The sequence below is a fragment of the Mercenaria mercenaria genome, chromosome 5 (genome assembly GCF_021730395.1).
Source record: "Mercenaria mercenaria strain notata chromosome 5, MADL_Memer_1, whole genome shotgun sequence".
In the NCBI taxonomy this organism is placed as follows: Eukaryota; Metazoa; Mollusca; class Bivalvia; order Venerida; family Veneridae; genus Mercenaria; species Mercenaria mercenaria.
Genome location: NC_069365.1, coordinates 72384913 through 72408017, shown reverse-complemented (window position 1 = coordinate 72408017; position 23105 = coordinate 72384913). Strand labels below are relative to the sequence as shown.

General features: G+C 32.9%; 2 protein-coding genes across 2 annotated transcripts in view; one reads left to right on the top strand and one right to left on the bottom strand.

Annotated features, from left to right (window-relative positions):
* Positions 1-1388: 1388 nt before the first annotated feature.
* On the bottom strand, positions 1389-2223 carry LOC128557367 (uncharacterized). The gene is made up of 2 exons (XM_053544683.1): positions 2212-2223; positions 1389-2057 (listed from the first exon to the last, which is right to left on the bottom strand). The coding sequence occupies exons 1-2, from the start codon at positions 2221-2223 to the stop codon at positions 1389-1391; spliced, it is 681 nt and encodes a 226-aa protein (XP_053400658.1).
* A 524-nt stretch (positions 2224-2747) lies between these two features.
* The window catches only part of LOC123557595 (uncharacterized), a 73286-nt gene continuing 52928 nt past the window's right edge, over positions 2748-23105 (top strand). Inside the window, exon 1 of the mRNA XM_045349156.2 lies at positions 2748-3003. Within this exon, the coding sequence (XP_045205091.1) occupies positions 2998-3003 (6 nt within the window). The 5' untranslated portion in view covers positions 2748-2997. The remainder of the gene's footprint in view (positions 3004-23105) is intronic.

Here is a 23105-nt window from a genome sequence, read left to right as displayed (position 1 = left end):
CCCAAATTGAATGATGTACCAGTTCATTATAGAAATTTAGCAAGGGTTAAACAAAAACATGCTTACAGTTATAAACGCAAAGTTTACGGTGTCATACATCACTGATCGAGTCTTTTTACACATCTCATGGTAGTGTCCTCTGATCTTATGCTAAATTGTATATTACTTTTATCTTATTACAGGCTGGAGAATGATCGCGTAGAGCCTTACTGGTGTGTCAGAATTTTGCGCTGTATCATGTATTCAATGGGTAGCCAATGTAGCATTTATATGACGGATACGTACGTTTTGTAGCAACCCGATATGATAGAATCTTACGACAAACATTCAGGTCTCCTTTACTGATAATGTCCTTAGTAGGCGAGAAACGAAGGCCAGTATTCCTGAAAAAAAAGCACGGGGGTGTAATGTATGTATATTATTACCAACGCTCGGAAAATGTTTCAGCTTATATTATGAAAGTATTTGTCATTACCAAGATACATCTGATGTGAGGCCAATAAAATAATTTCTGTCCAGAAATGTACCGAAAACGCCACCAATATGCAGCTTCAAAAGCCTCTACGTTTCCTTTTCTATATCTTATGTTGTAGCGAACCGTGTCGAAAAATACCCATTTTATTACCTACAAATTGAAAAAAAAAATGTGTTTTGAATGAATAAACCGAAAACGGGTATAACTGATATCGGCATATTGGATTCAAATAACGTTGACTGTTTCCCTTTGGCGGCTCGATCAATCAATTAAAATGCTATAAATGATATTTTTATTGCATATGAATCGACGCTTTTTTATTTAATTTCTTTAATTTATTTGTTTTTATTTTTTTAATTATTTTTTATTTGTCTGTCTATTTATTTATTTATTTTTATAATTTGAATGGCAAAATACAATTGTATTTTTGACAACTGCCTACTATTGCGTTTTAAGTTATAGAAGAATTTGTCTTTAACTAATAATATGGTAATTACTACTGAAAAATAGACAGTACAAGATAAAATCAAACCTTAACAATAAAATGACATGGAAAGTTTGTCAACTAGCATTGTTGGAATGACAAGGCACAATGAATATCATCTTCACGTCATGTTTGCAAAATTCAATAAGGAAGTTGTGTATTCTTTAAGTATTTCATAAATTATCTCACATAATTACAAGGTAAACACATGTATTGCGGAAATATCATTGACAAATGTTCACAATGATTTTCAAATAAAAAAAATGACAAAATATATGAAAATTTCATGCTGAACATGTGTTGATAGAGTGAATTTAATACATAATAAAGTAAATAATTAAGTTTAAAAATACAGTGCATTAAGTGTCAGTGTCACTATCAACATAATCATCACAATCACCAGAATCATCACTTTCAATAAAATCATCACTATACTAGAATCATCACTATCAATATAATCACCACTATCACCATAATCATCACTATCATCATAATCACCACTTTCACCATAATCATCACTATCACCACAATCATCACTATCCCCATAATCCCATAATCATCACTATCACGATGATCATCACCATATTCATCACTATCAACATAATTACAACTATCACCATAATCAGCACTATCAACATATTCACAACTATCACCATAATCATCATTATCAATATAATCACAACTATCACCATAATCATCACTATCAACATAATCACAACTATCACCATATTCATCTTTATCAATATAATCACAACTATCTGTAATCTTCACATTGTGGAGGATATTAAATAAATAATAATAATAACCATAATCATCACTATCAACATAATTACGACTATCACCATAATTATCAATATTATCACCATAATCATCACTATCAACATAATCACGAATATCACTATTATCATCACTATCACCATAATCACAACTATCACCATAATCATCAATAGTGACGAGTGTCACATAATTATCAGTATTATCACCATAATAATCAGTATTAATATAATCATCACTATCAACACAATCACGATTATCACTATTATCATCACTATCGCCATAATGACAACTATCAATATCATCACTATCAACATATTGCAACTATCACCATAATTATCAGTATTATCACCATAATCATCACTATCAACATAATCATCACTATCAACATAATCACGACTATCACTATTATCATCACTATCTCCTTAATCACAACTATCATCACAATCATCACTGTCAACATAATCGTCAGCATTACCACCGTAGTCATCACTACCACCACCACTGGTTATTTTTTGCTGTGATCAAAGTTATTGTAATGATCTCATTATTTATTATTATTATTTATTATTATTATTATAACAATAGTAATGATGATAATGATGATGATGATGATGACGAAAGTAAAAATAAAAGTGATCATGAAATATTTATAAATGAAAATTGTGTAATTATATAGCAGGTTTTATCCAAGACCGACGAGGGGCAACCACATAATATATAATTGTCAATTTAGATTGTTTGTTTAAAAATCAATTCTTTAATTATTTTGGCTATTATCTCTCCAGAAGTTTTCAATAGGACTGCAGTTAAACATTCTTTACCAGTCTAAAAGTCATATAATACGGCTGAAATATTTCCCTCTGCAGAATTTTGAAAAGTTAATGTCTATTTAAAAGAACTTTTTCTTTTCAAACTCTAAATAAAGGACGCCTGAACCGTAGCCGGCGTGAATGTATCGAATTGCGGGGCCTTAAATGCAGATCAGTGGTTTAAATGCAAATGAGTGGTATCAATGATTTAAGCTGTTACACTCGCCGTTACGTATTCATAGAACTCAATGAAAAGTGAAATGTATATAAAGTGGAAAAAAATTCTAACATAGTCAAAACATAAATATGTTTGGATTTGTTATGACAGTGTATCAAGTAATACAGACAGTGTAATAAAATAAATATATATATTTGTATTTATATTCTTTATAGTATATTGTACATTCTAATTGGATATATACATACATACATATACAAGCCTCACATCGGGAATGTCTGTAAGTATATCTATTATAAAAATTGTAGAAGACCTATTATTATAAAGTTATTAAACGTGTAAATAGTTACTATTACGTTTCATGCTATAATGAGTTCATCAGATCAATGGTTTGATGACCACCCGAAATAAATAGTTAACTCCAGTTGTTTAAGTTTGTGTGTTTACAATTATATTGTTAATTTTCATTTTTAGATTTTTTATCAAATATGAGTCCAAAACGTTTGCTATATATAATATACAAAAGAAAAGTTTTTGCTTTAAGTAGTTTATATTATCCTGCCGAAGCTGTAACACATGTTTCTAGTTTACCTAAATGCTAAAAAAACAGATTTGATGCGTAGCAATAGGTTTCAAAACTCTGGTTTTAGCTCAGTTTATCGAAGTTCTAGTTCCACCATTTTTTCTCATCGTTGGTATTTTATATAATGTTTGTAAAACTGTTTTGTTTACCTGCTGTGACTATGCATGATTACTTGCAATGAACTGTAGTCTGTGTTCGGACCCAGTGTTTTGTTCACAGGGGATAACTCCTGAGGCTATTCAAATTTTGAATTGTAAGAATAATTTGTATAGCTGATATATTGATAACGTAACAACACATAAGCACAGATAGTGCTTGACCCCCTTTTCATGGTGTCATTGCTATAATTATTGTTGAATTGCTGTAAATAATAGGATCTGGGTCATTTGTGGCTGATTTGGGTTCATTATGTTGATAGCTGGATCCCAGCATCACACACTATGTCAAATACAACAGTTAAATGGAACCAGATATTTGTTAGAGTAAGTACTCGTTGTAAAATACTATGTATAAATTTGGACCAATCAGAAACAAGTTCTATAAATAGCACGTCTGCTGAGGTATAAATAGGTAGATGGACGACAGAGAGTTACATGACTGAAATACTGTTGAAAATCGACGTTAAACCCAAAACAAACAAAAAGAGAGAGCATTCGGTATCCAGCGATAGAAGAAGACAGATCGAGGATTCAACTAATAATTTATCCCGGTACCTTGATCAGGAGGTTATTGCAACTACACTGTCAGGGCGGATAAATTATTGAAAAGAAAACGTTTCAAGTTCATAGACTAAAGAAGAGTTGCAGAATTTCAACAAGGTTTCCAGCTATAGGGCCAGCTCATAGGAGTTTCACCTTAAGGGTAGCTGAATGCTATAGACGATAGCAAATACAGGCTGAGCATCGGAAAGCTGAGACAGAGACCCAGAGTTTGGTAATCTACTGAGATAATAGGAGAGTTCCAGCTTATAGACGAGGTTCAGCGTTTTGGCGAAGTACAGCAATGGCATCGGGGACATACCTATATGGTAGTTGTATAATACATGTGATAGCATATTGGCGCTGAGCATCCAAGAGTCAGGGCAATCATATAAAGATGCAACTTCAGTTAAGAGGACAGAGACCGAGCATCTATGCGATAGGACTCGTATGTTGCTGATTTAACGGCATTGTCTGACGGGAACTTCAACAAGAAGACCAGTCAAGTATAGAGTCTCCAGCCTATAGGAGTTTGAGCTTATTATTATTAATTGAAGATTGTTAGTTTGAAACATTTAGTGATTTGCCTGATCCCTGAAATTATTTAGCTCCTAATAGAAATCATTTACGAATCATTGGTACACGAATCATTTAGGCAAGGTAGCCAGAGGAAAATTCTATAATGAGATATTTGGTCTCGCTAGCTTTACGTTTTAACAAAGGACATACTATATCGTTTGTCAGCTAGTCTAAGACATAGTCACCTTAGCGATTGGACCCAGTTCATTGTTCAAGATACTAAAGGCATAGGCACTTCCCTGGGTCATATAACACGTATCCTGACGTATAATTATGTACCTTTTCTTCTCAGAACACTAGATGATCAGAGCCAAGAATGATCGGTCAGTATATAAAAGAAATGATTAAAAAAATAAAACGATTATCTAGTCGGTAGCCAGACTAAATGAACTGCATTGTATTCATATTTTTGTATATGCAACCTCATACAGATTTATGATTTTATCATTTGGTTTTTAAAGCAAGCACATATATTTTTATGTGTTTGTTTAACTTTGTTATATTAGATATTCAATTGCACCGAAACAATGTGTAGGTCATATGGCAACTTATCCAGCCTTGATGCTCGAAAAGAAAAACACAGGTACCTATTCGGGTATAATTACATTCAGGGACAGGCAATAGACAATAGACAATATTTTATTAAATTTTGGACTTAAACATAGTTTATCATCCATATAAACATATACACAAAATGTCAAGATCATATATAACAGTAAATAACATTTGTATATACAAAGAGTATGTAATTTGGTTAACATAGTCTATCAGAGGGTAATTTACATAATACTATTTTCTTCATACGTACACTATGGAATATTGAGAAGTAATATCACTGTCTAAGATAATTTTCCCGAATCTTTTGAGCACAGTTTATATAACACGCAAGTTTTGACAACACATTTTCATCTTTAGAATTTAACAACTGTAACAGTTTAAACATACTTGGACGGCATATATAATATGTGTCTATATATCGTTTTCTCATAAAATTATATCTTGAGCAGGTCAAAATAAAATGGAAATCATCTTCCAAATCTCCACTAGAACACACCTGGTACAGTCTTTCATTCCTTTCAATTCTATTTTGTCCTTGTCTACCTGTTTCAATTCTAAGCCTGTGAGCAGACACTCTCATTCTAGTTAAAAGAATTCTTTGATACTTGGGCAATAAATCGAGATAAAGTTCATAATCAAAAGACATTTTCAGATGTTTATAAACAAATAACACAGGCATCTGTGCAGCAAAATCTAATATACGCTAGTCGGCTGAATATCAGTTGGTGTTCGAACCAAGCTAGAACAGCAAGGGACTGGTTATCTTTATTACGCGGTTGGATGCAGACGCCCCATTCATTTCGTTGTTGGTATAACCTTTTTTACAGAAAATTCAGTTCTGTATAAATATTGATGTTCGGTAAAAATAGAGAATAGAGATTCGGTAAAAATAGAATCTCAATATATAGTGTTTATTTCGTGATGTTAAATAAAAATTTACAGCCATTATGTTTGAAATAAAACTGGAATTGCAGTATGCAGTACAACCAAAAAAACAGTATCAAAGATAACCTCTGCAAATTTTAATTAACATATCAAACACACTTTTCATACAGTTAACCGATCTCGATATATCATGCTGTTTAAATGCAATACAGTTCATTCACATATCCAGACAGAAATGGTTCGAGGGTCTCTTTTGATACATATTATTTAGTTTGAAAGTTTCCTCTGTGTATTGATAGATAATCATGTTTTTAACAGTTTTTGACGCATCAATTCAAGTTTTTCTTTTGATGATTTGAATGAAGTTTCAAACGGTAATAAAACCATAAGTATGTGGGATGTGAAATATAGATCAAAAGCGTAAATTTCAATTTAATCTGTATTTTGTCATTATGGTATGCAAATACGACTTGTTGGTTTACACGCATTTTATAAATAAACTGAAAACGAAATTCCATTCAAAATAGCAAAAAGTAGTTTAAGACATTGTCTCGGTTTTTGAGAGATATAAACTCCGTGTCTTTGATGCATTTTTCTATGATAAATGCACAGCTGTTACATTGTAAAAAATGTGTTAATTGTGTTATCCAGCATAAATCTTGTAAGAAAAGTATGTCTTTTTAGTAAATAAAGAATAAAAGTGATCTATTCAATTACATTCTGATGCTGCATATCGTAAAGAATCCAGAGATGAGTCTTTTGGAAGATAAAGGGATTTGTTATTTGTCTCTTGGTGTTGATTCCACAGTTGCTGTTTCTGCTGCAAAGGCAAGAACTGTTGCCGATATGCCAATAAACTTAATTTTTTCAATAACGATGCATTCTTAGAACATGGTGCAGTGGTAATACTGTCTGACCTCAAAACCAGGGGTGGTGAGTTCGAGCCCCCTTTCCTTCAGCTAAAGTTACTTACCTTCAAATAAGGATCCCATGTATGGGCCTTTACACCGGGCATGCTCAAGAACCAGAGAAGCTTCTGAAATTGAAGTGACCTTTGTATCTTGTACTATCCTCCAACTAGAATTATTTACAGTCTTCTGGAGGAACCGCCCCTTTGGGTTTCCGGCGGCGACTATAAACACGCTTACACAAAAACAAGTGGATAGTTCGATGTGATCTTTGACCTTTCCACTGACATTGAGTTATATGACCATATTTAGCAAGTAAACTTTTGCTTTAATTTTCCAAACATTTACGGGAAAGTAAATTTGTATTACCTAAAAAAATGTTGTTTTTTTTCAACACTTTCATGTTTCATTTCTTGATATAGTTATAGTTTTGTTGGTACCAAATGCACTAACCATTTCTTTAAGAAGTAGATCAACATTATGTAATTTTATTAGATCAAAAGACATTGTATCTTTCACTTCGCAAATACACCTGAACTGAACTATTTATAGAGTCATCTATGAGAAGATCCTATGGAAGCATAGAACGTAACCGAATAATATTTATAGGTAATTAGCTTTGTATCGGGAAATATGCACGGGTTCTTCAGCGGAAATATTGTGCGACTTTAGGAGATAATAATCTTTTTATTGCATACGTATATACACGTATAAATATTATGTAAATATCATAAATATGTTCAATAGCCTGAATAGGATTTACAATACTGAACTAAATAGAAAAAAAAAATAGTGCAACAACACACACTAAATTACGTCACGCACCCGATATGAAATTCAGGCATCAGCGTATGGAAAAATATTGACGTTTTCGGTACAAGTGTAACTTAACGGGGAATAGAAACGAGTATGTAATAAAAAAGCTGATTCGATTCGAATGAATTTGTACATGAGGAGTATAAAAATACAACGCTCCTCAGACCCCGCACTGGGTTAGGCTGTGCGCTATTATTTTAACAAACACTTAATATTGCAGGGTGTTTCCCTGTGGTATGTAAAGTCTGATGATACAACTCTTATATTACTTTTCTTCATCAACCGCTCTCTAATTCTAGGCAATACTGGTTGGTTCTTAGTTTAAAACAAAAAGAAAACTAACTCCCACTTACAATGCGTTTTAACTATATCATTCTAAGTGTTATCAGTAACACATTACAAGAAAATCAACGTCAATTCTATCATAAAACTGCTGTTCTTGTCACTTTCCGGGGGTGTTTTAACTGAGAAAAAAGATGTGTTAACAGAGAGATTCTCGCGCTCACGTGCTGTTATAACACCTTTTTATATATGTGCGTTCCGTGGCAAAGCGTAAATGTATTATGGCCCCAAACGGATAATTCAAATGGAAATGACGTCAACGTGAAAAAAACAACTCAGATATTCCCGCGCATTTCATGGAAATTTAATGATGTTGGGGAGAATGTATTCATTTATTAGTTTTTTTTCCGCGTTTTATGCTAGAATAGCGTTAGCGCATGTTCATTTTGTGTTATAACATCTTCAGAATCCCTCGGGATACGTTGGTACCCCCGCACTAACTAATCCCTCGGCATTCTGCAGACGTTATAACATGAAAAAACATGCGTTATCCCTGCAGTGAAATTACGTTATAAACATGATATACCATTCAAATTTTAGCGTATTTGTGTCTGAAAATGTTACTTTGATATAATGATATAGTTGTCGGCCTGTAAGTCATTTAGTATGATGTTATATTTAGAAGAGGATAATATCGGCGTTGACAATCGCATTCTTCTGTTAAATATGATATCGTATCAAATGACTCAAGTGTCAATACCGCCCGCTTACCTCAATAGGTACAGTGCAGATCTGCGGATCGCGGGGTCGTGAGTTCGATCCTCGGGTAGGGCGTATGTTCTCCATGACGATTTGATAAAAGACATTGTGTCTGAAATCATTCTTCCTCCACCTCTAATTCAGGTGGGGAAGTTGGCAGTTACTTGCGGAGAACAGGTTTGTACTGGTACGGAATCCAGGAACACTGGTTAGGTTAACTGCCCGCCGTTACATAACTAAAAATACTATTGAAAAACGGTGTTAAACTCAAAATAAACAAACAATAACAAGTGTCAATGACTATGTTGTAGTCCTTATTTTGCAAATAAAGTTGAACTGATACTTACAAATGTCAAAGACTCTACATTGATAATGCTTAACACAGGGCATCACGTTTAGAATGTAGATGTCAGACGTAGCTTACATCTATAATTCTAAAGCAAATAATGTCTGAACATTTTGCTACATCCAACAGTTATGTGTCAATATTCTGCAATACACTTGGATTTGTCTCTTATCAACCATATACGAGTCACACAGAATCTTCAATGATATCTACATACGCGGATTTGAAGTTTCAATTAAAGCAGTATTTTTAATGTTTGTTTTAACGATAGCCTGTTTAATTTAAGTAGTCTTGCTGATTATCTGTCAGGGCCATTGATTTGAGTAGGTGTGATGAATACACAAAATAATTTTGATTTTAAGGAGAGAACTTTTAGATGTTTGAATAGCTTACGGAAATACACTCGTACTATGTCTTTATAACTGCGTATACAATGTACGTGATACTTAAGTGTTTAAACTGACTAAAGTTGGAACTATTGATATATATTATGAGATTCGGAAGAAAACATTAAAACACTGGATTGGATAGCTCTGAATCAATGTAGCATTGTTGATGTTGCAACATGCTGTTCAATGTAGTGCTTGTTTATTTCTGGATTTGTTTCCATTGTTAATAACTTCGAACTGCGTTCATCCATTATCATCTAATTAATATTTCTGTGATAAAATATTTAACAGAAATATTTCCATTTCATGACTTCATTATATTAACAAATATTGATATATTTCAAAATGTACTAGATAAGCAAATTGAATAATAATGATATGGTTTATCAATCATTCATTTAACTAGGACGAAGGGAGCCATACTTATATCAAAAATAAATGAGTTACTCTTGAGCCTTACTTTCAAGCCCATTTATGTGTATATATTGGATTTAGGCAATGAAATATTTACAAAATTATTTTATTAGTCAATTATCATTTCCATAATCACGAAATCTGGATCTGCAACTTAGTTCAAATAAAATTCTATAACTAATTCTAACCATGCCAAATTCGATCTACGTTTAGCGTCCCAACCATTTTTGGTTATATACCTACAAGACAGGAAAAACAACCAGTGTTAATAAAATTTCAAGAGTTATGGTTCCTACGCTTTATATTCATGAATACTTTATTTTTGATATAAGTATGGCTCCCTTCGTCATAGTTAAATGAATGATTGATAAACCATATCATTATTATTCAATTTGCTTATCTAGTACATTTTGAAATATATCAGCATGTTGCAACATCAATAATGCTACATTGATTCAGAGCTATCCAATCCAGTGTTTTAATGTTTTCTTCCGAATCTCATAATATATATCAATAGTTCCAACTTTAGTCAGTTTAAACGATTTGATATAGAAGCAATGTGTTTTCATTTTATTCTAACGTCTGCTTACTTTCCATAATCTACTCTTTAGCCTTTTAATTCTCATTTTCATCATCTAAATGAGGTATTAATGTGAGTTGAAACCTTTTGAAGCTCCCTGATAATGTCCTTATTGCCTTCGTTTAGCAATATCTGAGTCCTGAGACACATCATGAGGAGCCATGATACACTTCTGGTATGCGAGAATATTGATCCATTCGAGTATTTTGAATTTTTGATAATCTAAAACATTCCCACTAAGACTATTGATACTACAATAAAGTAACCCTGAAATATATGTATAAGCGACTGAAAGTTGATAGAACTAATAATAATAATAAATTAAGAATTAAATAATAATTATTCTACATTGATTTTACAAATTAATATCTAGAGTTTTTTGTAAAGTCACAGAACAACTTAGGACACATTTAACGCCATTGGTTTGCAACCATGATCGATTAAGCAACTTGACTGTAATATAAGATTTAAATTTAAGGACATTATCAGGGAGCTTCAAAAGGTTTCAACTCACATTAATACCTCATTTAGATGATGAAAATGAGAATTAAAAGGCTAAAGAGTAGATTATGGAAAGTAAGCAGACGTTAGAATAAAATGAAAACACATTGCTTCTATATCAAATCGTTGAAAACATTTTAGCATCATTTAAAGTTAGAAGCATCGCGAACATTTTATCTTATATCAAGCAGTTTTGAGACTAAAATCAAGTCCTTTATTGGTAGTTTTACAAAATTTATTGAAATTGTTCAAACCAAAACAGAGAATTGTCAGAAATGTTTTCCCAACCAATACAGAGAAATTTGTCACAAATATTGACGTTTTAGTGGACATGTAAATCGTTAATACAGAACTGTACTCAAAAGGATTTTAAAACTTTTCTGATATAATCTGTGAAGCAACTTACACAACAGACATGAATAAAGTAGCAAAGGAGAAAATTACATATGTTGGACAGTATGCTTCGAGGAAAAAGCTTGTCAAGGTAAAGTTGATCTTATCTATGTAATTGTATTCCAGCAAATACTTGCAATCAAACGCAACAGCAGCTCTAAATTATTCAAATCACTGTCTCCGTCTATTGCATTTAGATTAAAATTTATCAACTGCGAAGTTTAATTGTGTTTGCAATATTTGATATTGTACCAGTTATGTAATCAATTTGTCAATCAAGTTAAATATATTTGTTCTAATTGGGTTCACCATTTGTCTTTTCAATAGCAATTCCCTCCTTGCTAATTTTGTCTTCTACAATCTACCAGGGGATTCATAAAGAGATGGACATTGACTTTGCTTTGTAGTTAATGAAGTCTATACAAAAATCCTTTGGAAACGAAGAACGAAACTAGACAATATATTTGCAGACTTGGTTTTATTTACAAAAACTGAAATATGTAACATATGCTTCGTATTTGGAGATATCTGTTTCTTCTCACCTCACCGTATATATATAATATTTGTCGTGCATAACTTAAATGATGTTCAAGTAGAGATCATTCAATGGTCACATCACTGTGGGGTTGCATTTGTAATCAATCACGTTTATCTCCATAACGTTCATAGAAAATGTGAACTCTGAGAGATAATTTCTTCGTGTAAAATCATGTTTTGAAATATTGTTCTGTATACTCTTTATAAATACAAAAAAAATAGCATTCTGAACAATTGCTTTTCCTGTTTTGCTTATCTTTTAAATACTTTCAAAGCAACTCTCTCTTCGTCTTTACTTCAACTTACGGATTGAGGTGTCGGCTATTTATTCACAATGTCGTGCCTTCGAGCCCCACTGGGATCATGACCGATCTTTCTCATATCACACTAGTACTGGGTTTTCCAATAAGCATATAACTGTCATCACAACCGAAATTAGCATAAACTAAAACTTTCATTTTTTTCATTGTACGGACCAGCAGAGATACTCATTAACCATTTGTGTATAGATAAAGGATATTGACAGACAACTACTAATTAATCATTACTGACCAGGTTAAATGTCAGTATCAAATGTCAGTAACATATTTCACAGAGAATGTTTTTGTTTTGCATAAATTGAAACTTTATTGTCTTTACGGTAATCATATTTTACCTGATATTGACAGCGGACATTGACATTGGCTGATAATTTAGTACCGATTGTGAGTAAATACGTACATTTAAACCCGTTCTTATTGGTCTGACAGAACTCTATGGAGCTAATTTTTTGGGTTTAATGATAAGTCGTACGGCTTTTCTGAAAAGTATAGATTGATTTATACAGAAAAAAAGAGTTATTGGTGGTATTTCTTTAGCTAAATCAGTACTGATAGGTAATCAATGAAATAAGCCTTTAAACGAAATTCCAATGTCAATTTGAAGTTTGTACACAATCCAAGGGTTTAGAAAGCGAGTGCATGCTTGGGCTTGTTTTCATCTAGATTCTTCGTGTAGTTTGTCTTGTAAAGCTTCACAGTAACTGAAATATCACTTTAAGAAATATTGACAGTGCCATTTTTTTTTTCGTATTGTGCAATGGACCCACTAGCGTAAATCGGGTGAAAACAATTCTGCATACGTCTTTAAGAAAATGCCTAAAACTCTTTCTTTGAATTAATTAATATGCCGGCAATGTTTCTCTTTCAGTCATGTCATTAAATTAGTTAATCTTAGTTATTTGTGATCTTTATTATTTCTATATTTCATTCATGCCTTCTAAACTTGTGTGTACAACCTTATCCCTTTAAGATCAAGCTGACTTAACTCACTATAATGTAAGGTATAATCGCGATGGCATCTTTCGACCTCCGGTATAACATATTATTTAGATTACTGAACGAATCTTCTACATAAATGTAATTAGTTTTAGGTCATTTTCAATCCATTTACGGGCGTAAGATGGAATTTTCCAGCATTGATGAAAACACCAGGAACACCAGTATGGTATGCAATAATGAAAAAAGGTTAATCACGCTGCTGGTATGGCTCAAATGAACAAGCATGTTCAATCGTATTATGGCCTAATCTGCACATATTATTCTACCTGTTAACCCCTAGCCTGCAAAATTTCTAAAAGTGTGTCTAGTCCATCATTCCATTTGGGCAATACCATTTATTATTTGAAGGGGTTTTCACTGAAAATTTACTGACTGAATAGCGATGTGCAGACTGATCTTGGTCTGCACTGGCCGCAAAGGCAGAATCACTTGCCTCCAGCAGGCTAAAGGGTAAAGTTTTGGTGAGCGACAGACGTGTATCTTAGCATCTAGTGACAGTGATCTTTTATTGTTGAATCTTTGCCCCTCTGCGCTTTGTTTTCAAATTGTTATCCCTGTGATTGACCAACTTGGCTCGTGTACTAGTCTTTAGGTATAATTACCAAGTAGCCGCGATTGTCAAAGTCCATAAATTTTGCAAGTTTGTATTGTTTGATATTGTCTGCTTGCCAATGGATTTCTTACATGAAAGTCACTTTTGAATGTACTTATTGTAATTATACCATAAGACATGGGTTTGTTGTACAGTCGGTGCAGCTTCGTTTGCATGACTTTTATTGGTATACACGCACATCCTAGCCATCATACATGGAAATACCTAGTGGAAATACTACATTTTTTTTTTTCACTTTTCAAGAATTACATAAAATTGAACTAAATTATTTCATCTATTTCTATTACACCCGTTAACCTGTCAAAGGTATTGAACTCTAATCACAGTGGTCAAGTAAATATAAATAGAACTATACTTATAGGAGGGGATAAGACCTTAATCAAATTTACAGTGTATGAAAAAGCATAGCAAAGCTTTTGTACTTATTTACTTGCGACATGCAGCTTGAAATATTGAGAATTGTGCTTTTGTTAGTTAATGTTGAACTAATAACTGCTGAGGCTTATTTATGTTCAATACAGTTTTCAATATTTTTATTCTGTTATTATGGTCTTTGGGATAAAGATAGAATTCAGCTTAAGGTAGTGTGCATTACCTCTCATACTCTCAGACTCGACTCTTTTAAACTTAGTCGCTATTTATTTTGCATGGTTGCGTTTAATGCTTCTTGTAAAATATGATCATCACGGGTCATCTCATGTAGAGCTTTGTTTTTTATCTTTATTACTAAAAGCGAGAGTTTTGTGTCAATGAGCCTCAGTGTATTAAGACTGGTAACTTACCTGCTTTAATACAAGCCATATAAACTTCAATCTTACCTGATTTTTCAAATAATACAGAGTTTCTGATACTTGCGTTTACCAATACCCCGTTTAATTAATATCCTTTGTTGTTGATTTTTTTCTATCATTATCAAAAGCAGTTGAATTTTGTTAGTTAGCAGTACATTTAAACTAATTTTGATATTAAGTTGGGAGTGGAAATGAATGACATGAAGTATTGTGAATCCGGATGAAAATATCAAAATAGGTGATCGAATACCTATGAATAAGGGCGAATTATTGGTGACTGCAACATGCTGTTTCATTCAATGTTCAATGCAACTGTTGCTAGTCCGGGTTAGTTTGCATAACTTACTAACAGTACAGCTTTTGAAGCATTTGATTTATTACACATATAAATATTTAATTTTCAATATTTAGGATACTCAAAATTTTCAAAATTTTTGGGTTTATCATACTAGTATATGCTGAAAGTGACGTTCCTTTTTTTACTAAATATTGCATTCAAACAATGTAATGGAAGGCTCGGTTTGGACGATCCTGTTCATGAGAGGTAATAAAATAAGCACACCGACCAAAGTAGAATATGATTATTGAACAAACTTTGAATGGATTCCATGGGCACAAAGAATCCGAAAACATAACCACACTGCTGTATCATCTATCTATCTATCTATCTATCTATATATATATATATGATTACTATTAATCTAAACAGCTATCTTTTACACCAAATATATTGCATAATCAACGTTTCTGGGCTTTTCCTGTAGAACACTTGTTAAATACTGTGACATTACTTCACGATGCACTGTCTAAATCTAGGGAATACTGGTTGGTGTCCAGTTTAGTTAAAAAAGAAGACAAACTCTTATTTACAATGCGTTTCGACATTTTGAGTCTTCATCACAAGCACATTATATGACGCCTAGTAAGATGACGTCATAGGAATGGAATTACATTTTAGACTACTATTTACATCTTTGCGTACTAATAAGTACATGTATATAAATGATCTTTATGCAACCGGATTTGAAACTATTACTTCGATAAGATAAAACAATTATCGGCAGCTTAGGAATACAATATGATGTAACATGATGGCAAAAGCGTCAGTCTCAGTAACTGTATAATGGTCTATATCATGCATATAATGTTGAATTGATAACTACAAAAGTTAATTCAACTTTACTGATAATGCTTAACACAAGGCATGTCACAATTATAACGTTGATATCAAAACGTAGAACGCTTGAACTATTTGCTACAACCAACAGTTATTTGTCAATAATCTACAGTATACTCGGATTTATGGTTTATCAACAAATATATACGAGCCACATAGAATATTCAAACTTATCTATATACGTTGATTTGAAGTTTCAATAACAGCAACGCTTTTGATATTTGTTTTAACGATAGCCTGTTTAATTTATGTAGTCCTACTGATTTTCTCTCATGAATCATTGATTTGAGTAGATGACACTTTTTTGAATTTAAGGAGAGACCTTTTAGATGTTTGAATAGCCTGTGGAAACAAATTTCTGAATTGTTATTTGTGATATTTAAGTGTACAAAATAACAAAACCTGAAATAATTCAAATATTGTGAGATCCAAAAATAAACACGGATATCTGTCTCAGTGTAGTAAAGTTGATGTGGCAAAGTTATTTCTGGATTTGTTTGCATAAGCATAACTTCAAACCTCGCTTAATAACTTCAAACATCACTCATTCCTAAGTAACTAAGTCTGGCTTAATAACTTCATACCTCGTTTAATAACTTTGAACATCGATTATTAACTTCAATCATCATTAAACTACTTAAAACATTTCTAAATAACTAAGTCTCGCTCAATAACTTCATTCCTCGTTTAATAACTTCAAACCTCGCTTAATAACTTTAAACATCGGTTTATAACTTCACACCTAGCTTGTTCAGTTGTGTTCATCAATTATCGTCTAATCAATTTATCTCAAATGAAATTTTTAAAAGGAATATTTCCACTTAACAACTGTATAACATTAACAAATATTGATATATCTTTATATGTGTTAATAACTGTTTGAATAATAATGTTACGGCTTATCAAACATTCATTTAATTTATACTCAGTGAGGCATATATATTTTTGAAATAACGGATTAATATAGGCTTTACTTTATATAAAATCAACAGGAAGATCTTTTGGAATCATAGAATGCAGCAAAGCAAAACTAAGCCCATTTATACGTATATTGGCAATAGCAATTAACATAATTAAATGATTTGATTAGCCAGTTATCAAACACAAATTCTTGATTGCCGAATTCTTATTTTTTTCTCAGTAACGCCATACCAAACAGACATATGTTCAGCATCCCATCATTTTTGGAAACATGACTAAAAGATCTTACTTGTAAAACAATTAATTTTTAGGTCATGTTTCAACTAAATTTACCTATTTTATAGTTTACTTGTGAAATATATATTGGAAATAACAGATATGTTTCACTCTAACATTTCCGTAATTCACTGAAAAAAAATGTAATCAATAAGAATCGAATGAAGATTCGCTGTTTCTAAAACAGAAAGTTTAAGCATTATTTAAGGTTATAAGTATACATATGCATCCGCGCAGTCTGGTCAGGATCCATGCTGTTCACTAACAGTTTCTCTGATTCCAATAGGCTTTGAAAGCGAACAGCATGGATCCTGGCCAGACTGCGCGGATGCGCAGGTTGGTCTGGATCCATGCTGGTCGCAAAGCCACTATGTTGGTTTTCTCATGGCACGGCTCATATATTATATTTATTTACTAGAAATCGGCGATTATAGAAATTTCCTTCAGACTAAATGAAGTGACAAAATAGTTAAAATTATAGGTATTGTTCTCTGTCGAAATGTTTACAATCAAAAAAGGAGAATTGTCAGAAAATTGTTCTCATGAAACAAAATAATTAGAAATATCAATACCTTCTGGGTAATCAGGAAAGTACATTTAAACCGTTTTTGATATAATCAGTGAAACGAATTCCCTCTACAGACATGAATAAAGTAAAAGCGGATAAAAGTACATATGTTGAACACAGTATGCTTCTAGGAAAAAGTTTGTCAAGTTGAAGTTTGTCTTTTTTATGTTGATACAAAGTTTCGGGGAGCTCCAGATTATATGAATTACTGCCTCTGTCTATCCAACGGTTATGCAATATTTTATACCTTACTAGCTGTACCATTATGTTATAAGTGAATGGTATTTGTTCTAATTTTATACTTGATAGAGACTAGCAAAATGTTTGGAATGTCCATAGAGAATTTCATGATAATAAATTATTAATCAAATAGATCTAACATTTTCGTTTGAAATTCCCTGACGATTATTAGTATGAAAGTTTTAGCTGACTCCTACCACATGGAAAATCCATGAAATAGATTGCAAACATGAACTTGAACAGTGCAAATGCTTCATTGTTTAAACTTAACATTTGTTCTTGTCATTTACTATGATACTTGGCATACATGAATTAAACAAGGCTTAGTTAGTTATCTCATCGAGTGATTGTAGTTGCATTGCCAACTATGTGTAACTCATGAACGTATATGGTAGAGAATGAAGAGTTTTATTGTATGGGGTTTTATTGACATAATTCTTTTTTAACTTTTTAACTTCTCTTACAATTTCTTAAAGACACAGGGTAAGAAAAAATGTCAGTCCGGGCTTAAACCCGGGACCTCTCGCTTACAAAGCAAGTGTTGTACCGACTGAGTCCATGCCGTGACATATACCCCCACATTCGAATTACGAAGTTTCATTCTATTGCTAGTGTCATAAGACTAACCAAGCAAGCATGTCATTATCCCATGTTGGGTGCAAATTGTCACAGGGTGAGAAAAATATGCAGTCAGTCAGGACTCAAATCCGGGACTTCAAGCTTGACTGAGCTAACGGGATACATAAAACAATTCCTTCCCTAGCGTGTACGAAGTCCGTATCGCGACAATTATATACACTTATTGGATGGTTTGTCAATCACCAGTCAAAACTATTGTTCGAGGTCCAAAGGCTGCTTCCTGTGCTACACTTGAATCTGCCTCTTGACATTGTGTGTTGTGTATTATGTATGTAATGTGTACCATTGAGGGTTTCAAACCGAACCTGCAGCATTTTCATTTATGTCGTGTTTAGCGACCTCTGTTGTTTTATTTTTTCACTTTTTCTATTTCATTGGTAAATTTAATATTTTCATTGATTACTTTGTACGTTATCTCGTACATGTACTACAATATGAGCTTCCATATCATCTCGTGAAATGTCCTAACAGAAACAATTGTCAGGGTCGTTTCTCAATGAGTGATGTAGTATGTGTATAATAGACTATGCTGAGTTAAGTTGAAAAATAAACATCTATATCATATGGCGGTTTAATAATTTTCATTGGTTGAAGAAGACACCATGTGTCCCCTTTGGGGTATTATTTCAGACACGGGACCCAGTCTGCCTTCTGTAAGTCAGCTGAATGGCTTCCTCACATGAAAGACTTCTACATTTCAAATGGAGTTTCAAACCCACATTTGTGAGAAACACAAAGGATTGGTAGCCAGTAATAGTAACCCCTTGGCCAGGTCCCATATCTGAAATCATGTCCGTAAAACGTTGAGTTACAAAAGGTAAAATTATATTCGGTATACTGTTTACTAAAGCCAAAGTGGCAATCTCTGATTTTTCACAAACTAGACTTTATTCTTCTTTTTTTCTTTTCTTTTTTGTATACCCTTTTCTCAATTCAAAAGCATTAACCTATATGCCTTTATCTCAATGTTTTTATTTCTCAGATTTTATGGACAAACATAGATTGGTGTGAGAGAATAGATAAATGACAACCAAGTCAATAATGACCGGGTCAAATGCCGTATCAAGTGTCAATAGCAAGTCGAACATATTTCACAGAGAAGATTTTGTTTCAAATGATAACATCGCAAAATTTATTGTTCATAGATTGGAACACTTTATTGTCATTACACTATCAATATTACCCTATTTTTTACAGTGGACATTGGAAGTGATGATCTAAAACTGACTGAGATTGTATCTAAACCTGCTCCTACAGTTCTTACGGCAAACCATGGAGCTAAAATGGGATTCTATGATTTGCCCTTTTACAAATGATTTTGGTGTGTATTGTCAAATGATAATTTGAACTTATAAAGAAAATACCTTGCAAACAACAATACAGATTCAAGTTTGACAATTGGTTCAGAAACCTAGATATTGACATGGCAGATGAACCGTGCTTGTTTGGTATTGGTGCGGGTCTCGTGGATATCTAAGTACTTTTTGCAGGTATTCATAACAAGTAATAAAATGCTTTAATAGCGATATATATCTCTGTGGTGGACTCGCATCTATAAATTGGTGATTCAGTATGAAACTATAATATTCCTGTCCTTTGAATGATGCTTACTGATATGAAGGTTGAACTTTCATTCATAATTTGCCTAATAACTATTTAAAATGATAAGTCTTTCTTCAGTTAAATCTAATCTTACAAGACTTGTTAAATTATAAGCTTATGTGTGCAGCACTTTATGTTTTGTCTTCAATAAGATGTCAGTTTAGAGTGCACGATTGTAAGAGAAATCCACCTCGATGATTAAAAAGAATGTAATGTTAAGAATATATGAAATAATCCTTTGATGGTATGTCTATATTGAAGACGGTAACCACACATTTGTTCAAATTTTCTGTAATTCTTGCCTTCTGATTTATTAGAGCACCAGACAAACGGCGTTTACATGAACCTAGAGTTCTCAATGGTTAACATCTAGTGACAATTATTTTTTGTTGCTTAATCTTTACCCGTCCTGATGTTTCCAAATCCGCTTTGTTTTCAGTCGATACTTGGGGATTTTCCTTGTTTATAGTCACCGCATGGTAGGTGTACTGATTTTTAAAATATGAATACTGATATTCAAGTCGATTTCTTAAGTTTACATTTAGTATATGGTAGACGAGATTGTCGAAATTAAAGTAAAAAGGCTTTAGGTTTCGGAGTCAAGTAGTGTCTACCGTTAACAATTCTAATCAAATAAACGGATTTCTTGTTTGTTTTCAAGGCGTGTTTCATTCCTTGGTGCACTTACTAATATGACATTCACTTGATTGCACGTCTCAGCCATTTCATGAAGAACTGTATATAGAGGGTCTCTAGGACGTATTGCATCTGCCGTTTGACAAATGTAATATAAAATGCAACTAAAGTTTCTATATCAATCCTTCCTTGTATGTTTGTTAGTCGTTAGCATGGAAATACATTTTCTAAAAAGGTCAAATAAACCTAGGTAACATTTTATAGATTTTGTGAAAAAAACATGAAAGAACGAAATCAAATTTGCAATGATTGAAAAAAACATTCGATACACAGCATCTTATTTTTAAGTTATTAAAAAATTATTCTAATATGGCTAACAATGTTTTAATCATCACAACGATGTTATGTTGACGTCACGTCAACGTGATATTTAGCGCCGTGTACGCATCAAGAAATAGCGCTTTCAAATTTCATGAAATATTTTACTTAATAACATGTTTTAAACGAAATGTCACATTGCACAAATGTTTTGATTAATTTATACACATACTGAATTAGTTATTTAGCTTTTGCTGAATAATTCGCAATAATTTTCGCTCGAACTGAATTCTGCCGCAAGACGTATTACCGTTTCCGGTCCTGCGTGTTTTAACAAATACCTACTATTGGCGCCATGCTTGCGCGAAGAAACAGTTCCATCATATTTGGTATAAATTTTACAATAAAAACATATTAGAATCGAAATAATTTATAGCAAAACAGTGCTTTATCTCTATTTATACACTCGGGCGGTTATACGTCGTCCGAAAAAATTTCACTCGAGCTGCGACCTCGTGAAATTATTACGCCTGACGTATAACCGCCCATCGTGTATAAATAGTGATAAAGCACTGTTTTGCTACAAATTATTTCTTAAATAAATTGTTGTAGCGTAATGGCCTCTAAAAGCCACATGGCACCAGTGTTACCAGACTTGTAAAACTGTGGTAGAACTTTCACACCCATATATAAGATTGAAGACACAATAGTTCGTTTCTGATGTTTATTTAATTTCAGGTATTTAAAGAAAGTCTTTTAGTACAAGTAGTTTTATTGTCTCAGTGTCCATCTTTCAAATAATATTTAGCTACTATAAAATGTTAAGAACTAATTATGTATGTTCTGAAGTTGTCTTTCATGAAATCTACATAACATATTTGGAAATTAACCTAATGAGTCATAATGGTATCTTTGACTTACGTTGGCAGAACCACGGTTGGTGGCTCTGCCGCCTCGCCTCTAAATGTCTAGTACATAGACCTTTTATATGCACCGGCCAGACTGTTGATTACCAAATTAAGATGTAGTTTTCCTGGTGTTATGTCTTAACCTGCCCAGAGCTACGATAACTTGTCAGTTTTATATTTCAACAATTTTAAAAGGTCAAGAGTTTCCGGTGAAAGCCTTTAACTAATTTTGAATGAATATTATATTATCCAAGACATTGAATAATTTAGTCTTTTAAAACAATAGCCTAGCACCCTTTTTTGAAATTACATTACATTGTGAGCTTTATGCAAGAGTATTTTTGTGTTTTGTATTACCTGTCTTCTGTTGCCTTTGCGTATGTTAGGGTTTCACCTGGCGGGGATAACTTTTATTTACACTGTCCTGTGACTTTGGGACATGGTGGGGGTAAGAGTGATGTTTAACCGGCTTAAGCTTCCTAGTGGTGGTTTTGCCACTGACCGTTACAAGGCAGTACCCCACCGTGTTCCTTTATTTTTTCATTTTGTCCTTGTGTGTTTACTTTGTGTGTCTGTGTATGTTGGTCGTGTGCGCGTCCGCGTGCTGGGTTTCCATTTGGGACGGCTGCGTGTTTAGAGTTCGGCTTTCTCTGTTGGATATTCATCCTTGATTTTTTAGTCTCTTGCGTTCATTTTGTGTAATTTGAACACAGAGTTCCGTTTAAACCGATGCTAGGGGACGTGAATTCTCATAAACCGAGTGTGTCTTTTTTATTTATTTATTTAATTTTCTTTTGGCTTGGTTTTGTACTGTTATAAATGCTTTCAAAGAATATTCACGTAGAACTGATAACTATTTTGGGATTTTGCTTTCAGAATCATATCTACTAACCAGTTTTTTTTACGGCTTGAAATAATTGTTAACAACCAAGAGTTTTTGTGTCAATAAGCCACAGTGTACCAATACTAGGAGCTTATCGAGCTTAGGTATAAGTCACATAGAATCTTCGATCTTATCTATATATACGGGTGAAGTTTCAATTAATACGGAATTTTTGGTATTTGTTTTACCTATACACCGTTTAATATATAGATTTTTGCTGGTATTTCTATCAAAAGCGCAATTGACTTTAGTAGGCGTGATGT